Consider the following 14,363-nt stretch of genomic DNA (forward strand, 5'->3'; position numbering starts at 1 on the left):
GTTTTGACTGATTTCTTTTGCTTGAAAAGAAATGGTCTTCTGGTGGTATCCTGCTATCCAAAAGACTGTTAATATATTCATTCTTTCTTCCCAGGAGAGCTTTTGTTTGGTTAGTTCAGTCCAGTTTGGAGTTACTCACAAGAATGCCAGAAGTGAAAGTGACATTATCCTGTATGTATTGCAATAGGATGCTCAGAGGTATTGCAAAATTGCACTGATCATTCAGTCCTCGCTCAAACACAGCAAATTTGTTTGTATCTCTGTAGTTGTCTGCAGCAGAGAGTAGAACACACCTGTGGTAGCATTAAGCTAGCTGTCATGCTTGGAAAAGTTTGGAACTCAGCACAGCCTGTGAAACCAGTGTAGGAAATTTGAATTGGTACAGTGAGCCTGCTGGGTACTCCAGACTGCTGTGGCTCAGCTGCTGCTGCTGTGCCTGGAGCAACCCTCTCACCAGCTGCTCAGGTGTGTTCATGCTGTACTGCACTTGCTGTGGTGTGCAGGCACGGATTGAGTTTGGGCTGAATTTGAGTCAGTGATCAGTCTCAGCATAAAGACGTCCTCCTGCTAGGTCCCCTAGGCTAACTGGTTTCTTTGGTGTGTTATACTTTCAAGGCTGCTGTTGGTCTTGCAACTAGAAATAACGTCAGACTTTGTAATTTCAAGTATCAATGTGTGTGCCAAGATTGTTCAAAGTAATTTTGATTGCTCTTCTTATCATGGCTGAGCTGGCACTGATATTCACAGGTCATGTTTTACATCTCTCCTTACCAAAATTAGCTTGTATGAGTTCCGTCATCTTTGTTGTATTTATGTGTAAGTTTGTGCAACTTCCCTTTTAGATTGGTTTGCAGATGTGGTTGGAAAGCACTTATACTGTTTCAGATACACTGACTTGCTTCCCATTAGCAGCCCAGTATGTGAATAATGGCCATAATAACTTTAATAATACTTTGCAAATTGAGTGTTGCTTTCCTTGCAATAGATCTTTAAAGATCTTTCTTTGAGATATAGTTTCATTTCTACACAGATCATTCCTGTAATACTTTTTTTTGGGCCTTCTCCCTCATGATTCATGGATACGAAATTCACATTCAAGGAAGACTTATGTCTTAGGTTTCCATAGTTAATGGACATAACTATGTCCAACTATGTAATGTGTATAAACATGTGAAGTTCTATGAAGATAAACATCAGTATTTAGGAGCCTGAAATGTTTATAGTAAAATTAACTATGTGAGCTGAAGCTGAATCCCTTTCAGCTGGGTGAGGCAAGCCCATAAGGTCTAGTTATGAACCATTATTTATTTGTTATCCTTATATATACTGAACAGTTACCTGTATAGCCCTTGAGAGTGATTGAGAGTTTACATGAATCTGACTTTGCTTTTCTGTATGAATTTTAAATATCTTTTGTGACCTTTGTTTTTTTTAAGTATTATTTTGTAACCACAGATCTTTTTTATTAGTTCTGCTGGTGTGCCACTGTATCTCATTTATACTCAAGGGATTCAAACACAAGCATACTTGATATCAAGCTGACATTTCCCTCTCATCCTGAGTTCCTGTTGAATATTTTAATAATTGACTTCCAGATAGGAAATAAGCTGCTCATAAAATCTTAACTGATGATATTGGAAAAACTTTTTAATTCTGCAGTTCCCCACATCCTCTCCTAGCCATCACTTCCCCATCTCCTCTCATCCTTCCCTTTCCATGAGTGTTGGTCTGTGAGCAGCTCCAGTACTTTGGGAACCACTTGTGCAGAAGATGTTCAGTGACCATCGTCTCTGTCAGGGTTTGGCAGCAGGGACACATGTTCTCATGCTGCCTTTCTCACTTTATTGCACTATGACCTTGAGTACATCTTAGACTACCTTCTTGGCTGACTACCTAAGCGGATATTGGTTCAATGTTTATACAGTGCTTTGAATATGAATGGAGTTACAAATGTTGGATCATTGTAGGAAAATCTGAATGCCAGCTTTACCTAATGTCAGTGCTAGCCCAGATGCCTTATCCTCCGCAGTTCTCCATACCCACTGTCTGGCACAGGGCTTTCTGTCACTGTGAGCATCCTCACCGAGTGCCAGAACGCTTCCACTGCTTCCTCCCTGTGTTTGCAAAGACAAAACATAATTGAACTTGGTTTGCCTGTATACCAAATAAATAGTGGAATCAAAAAATTGTGAGGGAGGAGCACAGTCTAATATCCTTTCTGTTCATTTGTGTAGGTCTTAGTCATGTTAAATAGTATTCATATGCCTGAGGAGAGGAAGTGGCATAGAAGTTTGGGAATATACAGCAACAGCTTAAGTTTTGAGTTGTTAGAGCAAGTTGGAGTAACTGAGCATCATGCTGGGAGTTTGTGTGTGGGCATCAGCCCTGCAAAGATTTAAAGATATGCTAAACTTCAGTAGATGTATTCACAGCATACCCACAGTGTATAAAATTAACTATATTTAAATATTTGCAGGATGAGTGTTTTAGCAGCGTGGAAAAGAGTGACTGATTATGTTTGCTGTGTGTGAAGAATTTTCTCCAATTTCAAGTAGATACCATTTCTTCATGAAAAGGACTTGTGCTTTTGTCCTTATTGCTCTTTGTAAAGATGTCTCCAAAAAACTTATCACAACGTGAACATAATCCTATTAAGAGGAAATAAATAGTTTTTCAGTAGCTTGTATTAAATATGTGTTTCTCAAATTTCTTGTCAGTTGTCAGAGCTTATTTAGAGGGGAAGATGTGTAGTATAAAGATATATTTTGGTCCTGGGATCTCCTTCTTTTGATGCTGACCAAATGTCCTGTACCTCTCTTTACAGCTTCCAGCTACAGTTTTATTCTGAGCATTAGTGAAGAGGAAGCCAGGGTGAAGGCTTTGAACGAGTACCTGAGCACTCGTAGTTATATCCAGGGGTTCACATTTTCACATGCAGATGTGGAGGTATTCAGAAAGTTTTCGAGGCCACCTGTGGACCAATATATCCATGTTGTCCGGTGGTACAGACACATAGAAGCAATCTATGATGGCAGCAATGAAAAAAATGAGCCTTGTAAACTTCAAACAAGTGAGTAATATTAAACTGGTGGGCAGGTTATAGACTAGCTGACATTGTATTGGTTTTTATTGCAGAGAATTCCTAGAATTTCCCTTTCAGAAACTCTTGCACACTTTTAAATTTACTGTATAAACTTGTGTTCAAGGTCATTAAATTCTTTTGGCATACAGTTACTGCGTGATCATAGATACTGACCTATTTGAATTTTAAAGCTCTGTTTCCACGTTTCTTTAATTTTAAAATTCCTCTGTGTACAGAATTTGATTATGTGTATTTTATTTAAAAAGCTAGCCACTGATTGTAAAATAATGTGTGGGGTTTGGCTTACTTCCTAGAATATCAGGATTTGCTCAGTCCACTTTTTTTTTTTTTCCCCTGCAAGGGTAACTAAATAGTTGTTGTACATTATACAAATTCAAAATAAACTGAATACTGCCTCTTATAATTGTGATGAACACTGAATGTCAAAAAGAATGTTTGGGGTTCTTTTTTTAACCCTGGTAATTTAGGCATTGCTGATGATTTGAAGAAATAGTAACCAGTTAATCTAGGTCATGATGTAAGCATGGGTGCTGGCATTTTTGGGAGATGCATCACTCTCTTGAGTTGTTTTCCAATGAGGTACTCTAATTTAATTGCTTTATAGTGAGATCCTTGCTCAGGGAGTCATGAAATAATTAATAACACAGAGCTGTTGTATAGTGCTTGCAATACCTACAAATGAATGCATGATGTCTGTCATTTTTGCTGATGGCTGTTGACTAATATTACGCCAATGCCATCTTCTCACAGCCTCTCATCAGATGTGTTCTCAATTCCTAGCAGACCAGCAGTTAAAATCAGACTGCTGCAAGTAGATGCTGCGTATGTGTGTGTGCCTGCACGCATTTAGGCTGGTTATTGATTTCCTTTCAGCAGTGAAGGGATCTCAGCTGTATTGCTGGCTCTAATGGCAGATTTAATGCTACTAACCACAGTTCGTCTGCATATTTCTGTGGGTCAGGGCGGAGCAATAAGAAAAAAGGTTTCTGTTTTCCTGTCCATGAAATCTTTAATGTTTAGTCTCTCTTTCTAAAGGGTTATGTCTTGTTATCTTCATGATCTGTGCATATGTATCAGAAGTCCTGAAATGGTGTTCTGCAGTGTTCACTGTGAAAATTACACATGAATCTGCCACATTTCTTAGGTCTTGCATATTTTATCAGTGGTTTTTTGGGTGTATCAGAGAGCTCCAGGGTTGGATTAGAGCAAATGAACTTTAGTTCAACCAGGGGGAAGACTATATTTGAACAGACTAAACAGTATGCCTTTTACTTTGCCCTTGGTGTCCATGTAGTGGATATAACGTGACACCTAACCCGTAAGCCGAGTACAGTATCTGGGTTTTTTCTTATGTTTAGTGTGGTTGTAAGTAAAGAAAGCTTTACAGATTTATCTTTTATTAGACTAACCCACACAGGCTTCTTTCCCCGAGGGAAACGTTAGCCGCAATTAAGCATGCCAGCATAATCTTTGTAAATCAAAGAGTAAACACATCCATACCTGTGTATATGGTCTGGTTTACGGATATACTGCTCTTGAACTTGAGGTAATCTGTTCAGGGAATCTTGTACACCAAAATGTTTAGAATAAACACATATTTCTGTGGATCCATAACATGGAGATTAAATTGATCCCGTTTTTGAGACAGAGTACTACGGTTAATGTATTTTTTCTTATTTAGACAGTTATTCAAAAAAGGAAGATGAGGAATATATTAATTTTTTTATACCATGAATGTTTGCATTACTTGAAGTTTTTCAGCCAAAATATTCATACAAAGATACCGGGGGAAGCAGAGTTAATGAAGAGCAGCACCCTGAGACACAGGATCAGAAAGCAATTTTGTTGTCAAAACAAATTGTGTAACATTTTAATTGCAGTTAAAATGCATACCATGAGAATTCCTAAAGACAGTGCTGTGTGTATTAAGCTGGAAATCTTGCTGTGTTTTTGAATTTTCTGGTTTGCTTTAATTCCTAGTTAATGTGATAATTAGTTTAACATCACTATGGCTGTAAGCAGCCCTATGCGTAGCAAACTGCAACTCTTCAACAGATGACATACTCATGCTTTTGTTTGAAAAAAACCATAAATGTAACAACTATTTTGCTTCTTAAAAATTCAAAAGAAAACATACAAGAGTAGTGTCACTAATATTACCCTGGGTTTTGTCTACTCTCTTTAATGGTAAAATATAGTCTCTTGCTGAATGGAGCATATTTGTGGTAAATGAATGTGCTCAAAAAAGCCCTGTGTACATAGCAACAATGTATGATTAAAAGCTGAGGTTCTCTCTAAACCTTTCTGTCTCCCCTCCCTCTCACCTTGAATACACATACTCTGTCAATATTGGCTCTAGAGACTAACTCTGGTCTCTGGAGATTTTTTGCAAATTCTGTATGAGATCTGTGTTATGCTGGGACAGTAAAATCAGTGGTGTTGCAGAAAGGCCTGAGCTGCTATAACACTTTATTAATAATTCATTAGATTTCAAAGCTCTTGTTAATGCTTTAACTGAATTACTTGCTCTCTCTTATATACCCTCTTCCTTCCTGTTACTTGGATCAAAAATTAATAGGAATAGGACATCAGAGAGTAGAAAATAAACCATATTGGAGTAATTTACTTTGTTTTTAGTGGCTTTGTAGGAAGCTCTAACGGAAGTAGTTGGATTAGTAGGGTTGGAGCTGCTTTCCCTAATTATATGTATTGTTTTTTCTTTTGAAATAAATTAATGATGTGATAAGAAGAAAATGTTACATTGCAAATCTGTTTGTGAAAAATGTATTTTCAGTTCTCTTCAAGCTACTTTTTCCCCTAGGTAAAGGCAAGCGTGTGCAGCCTCCGTGGTCTCCCCCTGAAGGGACAAAACATTCTAGGCTCTGCCTCTACAACAGCCTGACTCGCAATAAGGTGACTAAATGAAAGAAAAGTGGAAATTTCCATAGAAACACAAATAGACAAGTCCTCAAATGTTTGTTTCTTAAGTGTTTACCCTATTGGTAGACAGGTTGCTGGGTAATCTTGTGGAATGTTAATAAGCACGTGCCAGAGATGCTGTGTCAGTGAAACGTGTTTGCTGCACAAGTGTTATCATATACACAATAAATATACATCTACTACAAGTGTGTATATGTATATCGCATAATAGATGGTTCCCATTGCTAGTTATCATCATGTAAAACAGCCAGGGGCTCAACTGTAATACACATAAGTAAAGGCAGTGTGAACCGAACAAAATCAGAGTTTCTTTCTGTAGATTTTGTCTGTGGTGAAAAAAAAAAAAAAGAAGTCTTGCCAGTTGTATTATTGTCATATAAACTGGTAAAAAATGTTGTGGTCTTGTTTAAAGATCCTTTGTGAAAGAGAGGAAATATTAACAATAATAATGTCATATGGGATGTAGTATCCAAGTATACATGAAATTATTTTACTCTGTAGCCTTTTTCAATGCAAAAGAAAGCCTGATCTTCCCTTTTATAAGTACATCTTCAATGCCCTGCCTAGTCCAAATCTTTGTAATCTGATATCTTGATTATGGTAAAGAGTACAAATAACATAAGCAGCCATACCCTGTTATCTCTCTTACATGAAAAAGCTAGTGGTGATCTTTTCTTATGGTAAACCTGGGAGTGACTATTATTTTTTGTAATCATAAGACATGTTTTCATGTTCTAATCCCCAAATGTAGTGTTACTGGCCTGAGATTTCATTCAATTCAATTTCATCTGATCACTGTACCTTCCTTTTTAATTAAGGAAATATTTCAGCCTCAGAATGGAAAAAAGGTCTTGTGGTATTGCTGTGGTCCAACAGTTTATGATGCTTCTCACATGGGACATGCCAGGTACTGCAGTTCCTTATTTTGATATAGGTAATAACAGTGCCTATTGGAAGTAAAAGGTTAATAGAAAAAGATACTTCATTTAGATGAGTGTGTTAATCGAATATAGTCTTGTTAAACTCAACACTTTAGATTTAAGATTAAAAGCATGTTATACTATGTCATTGTGTGATTTAAAACTTACTAGTAGATGAGGGAAGATTAAAACTGCTGTAAAATTATTGACTTTCTGAGATTAAAGTAGTTTTTGCATAGAATAGAAATAGACTTGAGCTGTTCACTAAAAACACCCCTTTATCTTTTATGTTTTTAGGTCATACATCTCATTTGATATCCTGAGAAGAATATTGAGGGATTATTTTAAATATGAAATTTTATATTGTATGAATATTACAGATATTGATGATAAGGTAAGGTCTTTTTAAATTGCAGTCTAAAATACTGTACTTTGAGTATGGAAGTCAGAGAGTCATATGTAAATGCCATTTGATAAGACAAGATAAATCTTGCACTTATTAACTCAGACATACATTTTGTACACAGTCATTGAATTTTCTCAGTTTTGTAGTGTTCTTATGGTAGCAAAACCTGTATTCTTGTGTATAAATGAGTGTTGTCATAAATAGTGAAGACTAAGCATTTTACAAAGATAACGTGTTTTATTTGCATGTTGTTGAGATAGCTAATTCACTCTGAGGTGGCTGATTAACTGTGTATGGTATGTTTAATTTGTATTACTGAGTGTAATTCTTGTAGCTTGTCAAATTTATAGGGATTCTGAAATACCTTTGGTATGTAATAGATTTTATTTGCACTTTGCTTAACTTTCTGTTGCTTCACAAAAATATTTTTGTGTTTCTGCTTTGTAGATCATCAAGCGAGCGAGACAAAATTACCTTTTTGAGCGGTATAGAGAGAACAAATCAGCACCAGATCAGCTACTTGAAGATGTTAAAACTGCCTCAGAGGTAGGTGTGGTATTTAATCCCCTCTAGTGTCTTAGGTTCTTACTCAATAATGTAGCAAAGCATCTAAAAAATGCCTCTTACTTTGCTACCTCCTTAAACTTTCTGCTTGTTTCAGTTATTCTGTTGAACTTGTAACACACAAATTAGAAATGTTATTGGAACTGCACATCACTTTGATTTTCCATTGGTTTAAAATTGACAAGATCTATTTGTGTAAAGCCACACCTGGTTTTATGTCCATAAACTGTTTGTGTGCTGTTGCTGTGGTACTGGGGAAGAAACTCAAAATGGATTTGGTTGTTTGTGTGTTAGAATTCAAACTTTAAAAATAACCCTTTAAAATATTTTTAAATTGTGCTATGTCCATAATCTTTTAAAGCTTCTGAGATTTCTCTTTTTTACCATTGATGGCCTTGGAAAGAGCAGAAAGGCTCCAAAGCTTTAGGGATTTACTGAATTGTGTATGCTGGACGGAAGGTGGGGGAAGGTGATTCTTTGATCATTTTTAGAACTGCATATCACAAAGAGATTAATAGTCTAATTAATTTAATACAGGCTTGGGAATAGGAGGCCTGGAAATTTTGCCAAAGTATCATTGCCTGGCATACTCTCTAAGCATAGCATTTAATCTCTCTAGTTTCACATTAAAGCTCCTCCTTTTCAGATTTTTGATAATCAGTTGTGTAATTAAGATGATCAACTGCATAGAAAATAAAAATTACTAAACAACAGTAATAATCATGTAGTAATTTATAGTCTTTCTGAAAAACTGAATTTGGATGTGAACTAAATTCTTTTGACTTCACCTTTATTTCTGATGCAGAGTGTATTTCAGTAGTTTAATATCAAAGCTTTTTATGTGGCATAATGTAGTATTCATCACTAGCAAGGTGCTATGTGGCTAAGATAATATATAGTTTATGGAAAATAGCACTACTGTACTGCAAGTTACTTTCTAATTTTTTTTTAATTGTAGCTCTTTTCAGTTAAATTAAATGAGACAACAGACCCAGATAAAAAGCAAATGCTGGAAAGAATTCAAAATGCAGTGAAGTCTGCTTTTGACCCTCTACAAGAAGCTGTGCAAGAAAAACTCCCTGCAGAAGAGATCAACAGATGTCATGAGGTCAGTGTGAGCTACTTTTGAAGTTATATTTGGCTTATAGTTGTTAGGGGGTTTAAAAATAATATTTAGCTTATGGTAATTGCTTGCGACATTATTGGAAATTTTATTCTTAAAAAGAGGGATGGTGGGCTTGAGGACTTTTTAGTACTTTGTATTCAATACAGAAAATTTGATCCTTAAATTCAACTGTACATTTTTGGATGCTCTTTTTATCAATGACTTTTTTTTTCCCCTTCCACTGTGATAATTACTCAGTTATTTTTATCTTTCCAATGGGAATTTTTCTCTTGCATATATTTAGACTTTCTCTTTGACTTTCTTGTCTTGATGAATTAATTTCAGTATAAATTACTGACCATACATTTATGACATTCCAATATTGGGGGCAGTTTTCTACACAAGTGTTTCCATCTCCTATCAGAGAAGAAAATACATCCCAAAAAATTATACTTGGGATAATTTTTATCCAAAGACCATTACATTTAGTGATAGTAATCTTGTTGACATTATTGGGCTTTGGTACTGTCCCAGTAACCAAGTCGGTCAATATAAATACTGTCTTTTAGCAGTCGGTTTCCACTTCCATCTTTTCTTGCTTTCACATTATTTGTGGTAATTACTATAGGAAGCATAGGGTGTGTAGTCCCTTCTTGAGAAAGCTCTCAATTATCTTTTGAAAAAAAAGTACACCTATTCTAATATCAAGTGCCTTTATTAAAATGTATACTGACCTACAATTTTAAAAACAATTAAAATCTAAGCAATCACACCTTCTGGGCTAGAATCTATTGCAAAAAATGTCATCTTTTAATATAAGACTGAAATGTATCCTTGCCAGTGTTCAAATTAGTCTTTCAAATGCTTCTTAGCAATGTGCACAGTAAGGCTTCTCTTAGTATTATCCAGTAGTAATGGGGGGAAACAGATGACATGATATAACTGCAGGTCCCATATGGTGTTCCCAGTGCAAATTCCACATGCCTATTTAAGTAATTGATATCAAAACAGATACCACTTTTCAGTTTATCTTCCTTCCTCTGTTTGTTTAATCCATATTTATGAAGAGCAATATGATAGTAATCTGGTAGAATCACAGATTACTCTGTATTCATATCCAAGTGTCTTTTCCTTAAGCAAATCTCTCTGTTCAGAATAAGCTCTTTCTGCAGAGTTTAAACAGGGTAAGTCTTCAATCAGTTGCATTTACAATTATTGTTTTATAGATACTGTTGGAAGAAGCCAGAGATTTGCTGTCTGACTGGCTGGATATGAAATTTGGCAGTCAGGTGACTGACAATTCCATATTCTCAAAGCTCCCCAAATTCTGGGAAGCAGAATTTCATAAAGATATGGAAGCGCTCAATGTAAGTAAACAAACTGTTTTCTGTTAAGTGTATGTGCCATGCCTCATAATACCCAGAATATAATTCATCTCCTTAATAACTTTCGAAAACCTGGTATTTTAACCTTAATGACTAAGTATTTCCTTTAACATGAATAGGTACCTGTTCCGTTTCAGTGTCAACAATCTTAAATCCATTGCACATGTTACCAAAGCTTGTTAACTGGTGACTGAGTGTAACATGTGTCCTCCATCCTTTCCCCTTGGTGTAACATGGGCTGTAATCATAAACTGATCCAGAAGTTTGAGGTAGAGTGTGTTAGCTACACAAGAGAGCCCCGCCAACCTCAGCATTTAGACTGACTACTTATCCGTTTTCAGCCACTAATAAATTATGTGATAATAACAACCAAGGACAGATTTGTGTGTTACAGATGAAATGCTGTGTCATATGCAATAGTTCAGATCAGTGAAGGTTTATTTATTTACCTGCAAATCAGAGGGACTTATTGCCTGTTCTGTCAGAAGTCCAATAAGTGGAAGAGCTGACATCTCCTACAGGAGTCTGTTATTAACATTGCCTTAAAGGCTGAGGAAAAAGTGGCCACAGCACATTGTTCCTGAGCAGAAAGCTTGAAATGAGAGTCTTAGATTCTATTGACACTTGCTCTTGAGCCAATTTTTAACCAATGTAAATATATATCTAGTGCATATTTGCATATGTGTGAACATTTATATAAAAAAAATATAAAATTCTACTTTTTATCCATAGGTTTTACCTCCAGATGTTTTAACACGGGTTAGTGAATATGTGCCAGAAATTGTGGATTTTGTGAAAAGGATTGTGGATAATGGTTATGGGTAGGTTTGCTACTGGATGCTTTTGTTTACTGCTTATACTGTAGAATAGAGCTAGAATAATTGCTTTCAACATTAAACAGTGAACTGTTTTCTCGGTTTCCATATGCAATAGTATTCTTCTCCAGAAGTAGTGTTTCGTCAAATAAAGAAACTTCAAGTTCTTTTGCAAAAGACCTGTTACTTCTCACCTGATGAAAATGTGCTATTCTATGCTTATTATGATGTCTTACAAAGAGAGAAGATAGATTATTTAACCTATCGTGTGAAATCCTTGTTCATTAAAATAAATAGTTCCAAGTTCCATTCACTTGAATTGTGTTTGACTCCTGGACTTCAGCAAATGTCAAATGGATGCCTGAGTAGATGGCTAGAAATCACTTGTAAATAAGTAAATTTAAAAAAAAGTAATTGTGAACTGGTTTTCTGCCATTGTCTAATATTTGCAAAAATCATGCTAATACTCTAGAAGTTCCTAAGTATCACGACAGATTCCTGTCTGAAATTTATGGGTTATCTTTCTGATAATAGCCTTAATTTTTCAACATGGATGTATTTTTATTGTGAAGAAAACAAATCTGTTATTCAATCTGTCATCATTTCTCTTGCATGTTCTTCCTTTAAATCTACATTTTAGAATTTTCTTAAAAAAAGAAGAAAAAAGGGGGACAGTTCAAAATTGTTTGTACTGAATTATCAGCATTCTTGGTGATCCTGAAACTTACTTTTGTGCCAGAGTTTTTATTGTGGCTGTAGTGGGAAAAAATTGGCAAAGTGAAGGAGGACAAAATGGACTGCGAAACAAACATGATTCTTTGAAGATATTCTCTTGGACTGTTATCTAACTCTCAGGCCTTAAGAGTTTAACAAAAGATGTTAGTTGTTTTCCCTTTGATCAATTTTATTATGAGTTTCAATGATTTGTCTGAATTCTTTATGGTAAGGCCTTAAAGCTTGTGCTCGCCTAAGTCATCTTTACAATACTGAGCAGTAACATACTGTATATGGTTTCACTAGAGAACTGAAGTTTAAGACAGTGATTTTTTGGGGGATAGAGTTCAGTTAATTCTTTGTAGAAAGTTAGCTAAATAATGATCTTTAACTTTTCAGGTATGTGTCCAATGGATCTGTATACTTTGATACTGTGAAGTTTGATTCCAGTGAAAAACACTCCTATGCTAAGTTGGTTCCTGAAGCTGTAGGTGACCAAAAAGCTCTCCAAGAGGGTGAAGGTAAATAGGGGAAATAAAATTTGAGTAAGTTGCTGAAGAAACTGATGATGTGTTGATCTTTTCAATTGATTTCACTGATGTTTGGATCAAAGTTACTGTCAGAGTTGAACGGTTTACCTGCTGCACTTGCTTTACCAATAGATTTATTTTCCAAGATTTTGTAGCTTGAACCAGCACTTTTCTAAAAGTTTTTAATTGGAAAATACCAAGAAACATTAATTCTGGGATGGTTTTGTTCGGTGGGTTTTTTTGGTCAGAATTGTGAATAGCTCAGTCATTTGACTATAGCTTTGTTATATGGCTGTTCATCTGGTTCAAAGTAGGATGAGCAAAGACTTGAAGCTGGGTCTTCCACATGCCAGATGAAAGCTCTCCACACCAGGCTGTGGTTATTTCATTACAAATATTTGAGTACCTCTTTTGTACTGAGGACTCTTTTTACTTTGTAAACCTTGTTGTGTTAAAGAAAAAAACCCCTACATTTGGATTTAGGTTTTTAGGTTTTTGTTTTTGTTTTTTTGTTGCTGTTTGTTTGTTTGTTTGTTTTGAGTCGAGCCACAGCAGAGAAGTAGCTTAAAATGCTCAGTAAACAGGATTCATTAGTTATCTCCTCCTAAGGTGGTACAGTTTTAGTAGCAAATAATCCACAAAGTCTATCAGAAGAATATTAAAAGGTTTTCGTATAACAGTCATGTTAGGTGAAATTAGGGTACTCATAGTAGCTGAAACTAGCAAGTTTAACCTTGACAATTTTGTCTTTAATCTGTCTTGGATTCTTTTGTGGTAGGTGGTATTGTTAATCACTTTTACTTTTGACAGTACTGCAGAAGTGGTAAATTCCTTGTGTTTTAAAGATGTTGTAATGACAGTAACACCTAAATGATCCTAAGGAGCTAACAGCATATCCTGCATAACGCATTTGTGATGGTAACAGAACAGTAAACATAGCTATTGAACAAATACCAGCCGTTCTGTGCAGCAACTGAGATAAGAGGTGGAAGAAATATCCTATGATCACGTTGTGCATGCAAAAAAGACAATCTTAGTCTTAATTTGGATCCGTCTAACTTTAGAGTGAATTTATTCTGCAGACATATGTGTCTATGGGTATAGGAGTTTTTGTTTCTATGTTTCTTTTTCTGTAACTGAAATATTGGAATTGTGCCTACAGAGAGAATGTAGATAAATCTCATGTTAAAACTTAGAAGGCAGTGCAAGTGATACTTGTCACATTTTCTGCCAACCAAACATTAATCAAAACCCTAAAGAATTATCAAGGTTAATTATGAGGGATTTTGAGGACTGTTTTAATTTTTTTTATTTAAATTTCTTAATTTTTTTAAATTAACTTGATGTGCGGTACAGTGAGGCAAAAAATCAATACTGCTGGTGTTTAAATAGAATTTATGTATTTACATTTTCTCTTTTGAAAGGTGACCTGAGCATCTCAGCTGATCGCTTAAGTGAGAAGCATTCTCCAAATGATTTTGCTTTGTGGAAATCCTCCAAGCCAGGAGAGCCCTCATGGGACTCTCCATGGGGAAGGGTAAGGACATTATAAGCAGGATTCTACACCTTATTAGATAGGATGCTACACAAATACTTTGCCTCTTCTCATATTAATAATGCATAGATTATGGGGATCTTGTATTCTGTCATAGGTTCCGTTGTTGTCAGTTTAATAATTGAGAATGTGTATCCATCTATCTGTCTGATACTTTTTAAACAGAAATCACCATGTATGCTCATGATGGCTGTTACTGGTCATTGGTCCTCTATTTATCTACAGGCTTTATCTGCAGTAATTTCTATATCCTTTTTTTCCCTTGTGATCAAAAATATTAATGTACTTTTTAAAAGAATAATAAACAAATAAAGCATCACAGATAG

General features: G+C 35.5%; 1 protein-coding gene across 2 annotated transcripts in view; it reads left to right on the forward strand.

Moving 5' to 3' along the window:
* CARS1 (cysteinyl-tRNA synthetase 1) overlaps positions 1-14,363 on the forward strand; it is a 34,938-nt gene that overhangs the window by 3,039 nt on the left and 17,536 nt on the right. The window contains exons 2-11 of one of the 2 annotated variants that reach the window (XM_065838097.2): positions 2,825-3,070; positions 5,925-6,016; positions 6,862-6,950; positions 7,261-7,357; positions 7,817-7,915; positions 8,892-9,041; positions 10,265-10,405; positions 11,156-11,244; positions 12,352-12,473; positions 13,907-14,019. In XM_065838097.2, coding sequence (XP_065694169.1) covers positions 2,825-3,070; positions 5,925-6,016; positions 6,862-6,950; positions 7,261-7,357; positions 7,817-7,915; positions 8,892-9,041; positions 10,265-10,405; positions 11,156-11,244; positions 12,352-12,473; positions 13,907-14,019 — 1,238 coding nt within the window. The remainder of the gene's footprint in view (positions 1-2,824; positions 3,071-5,924; positions 6,017-6,861; positions 6,951-7,260; positions 7,358-7,816; positions 7,916-8,891; positions 9,042-10,264; positions 10,406-11,155; positions 11,245-12,351; positions 12,474-13,906; positions 14,020-14,363) is intronic. The other variant, XM_065838098.2, reaches the window with a different exon arrangement.

The sequence above is a fragment of the Patagioenas fasciata genome, chromosome 5, assembly GCF_037038585.1.
Source record: "Patagioenas fasciata isolate bPatFas1 chromosome 5, bPatFas1.hap1, whole genome shotgun sequence".
NCBI lineage: Eukaryota > Metazoa > Chordata > Aves > Columbiformes > Columbidae > Patagioenas > Patagioenas fasciata.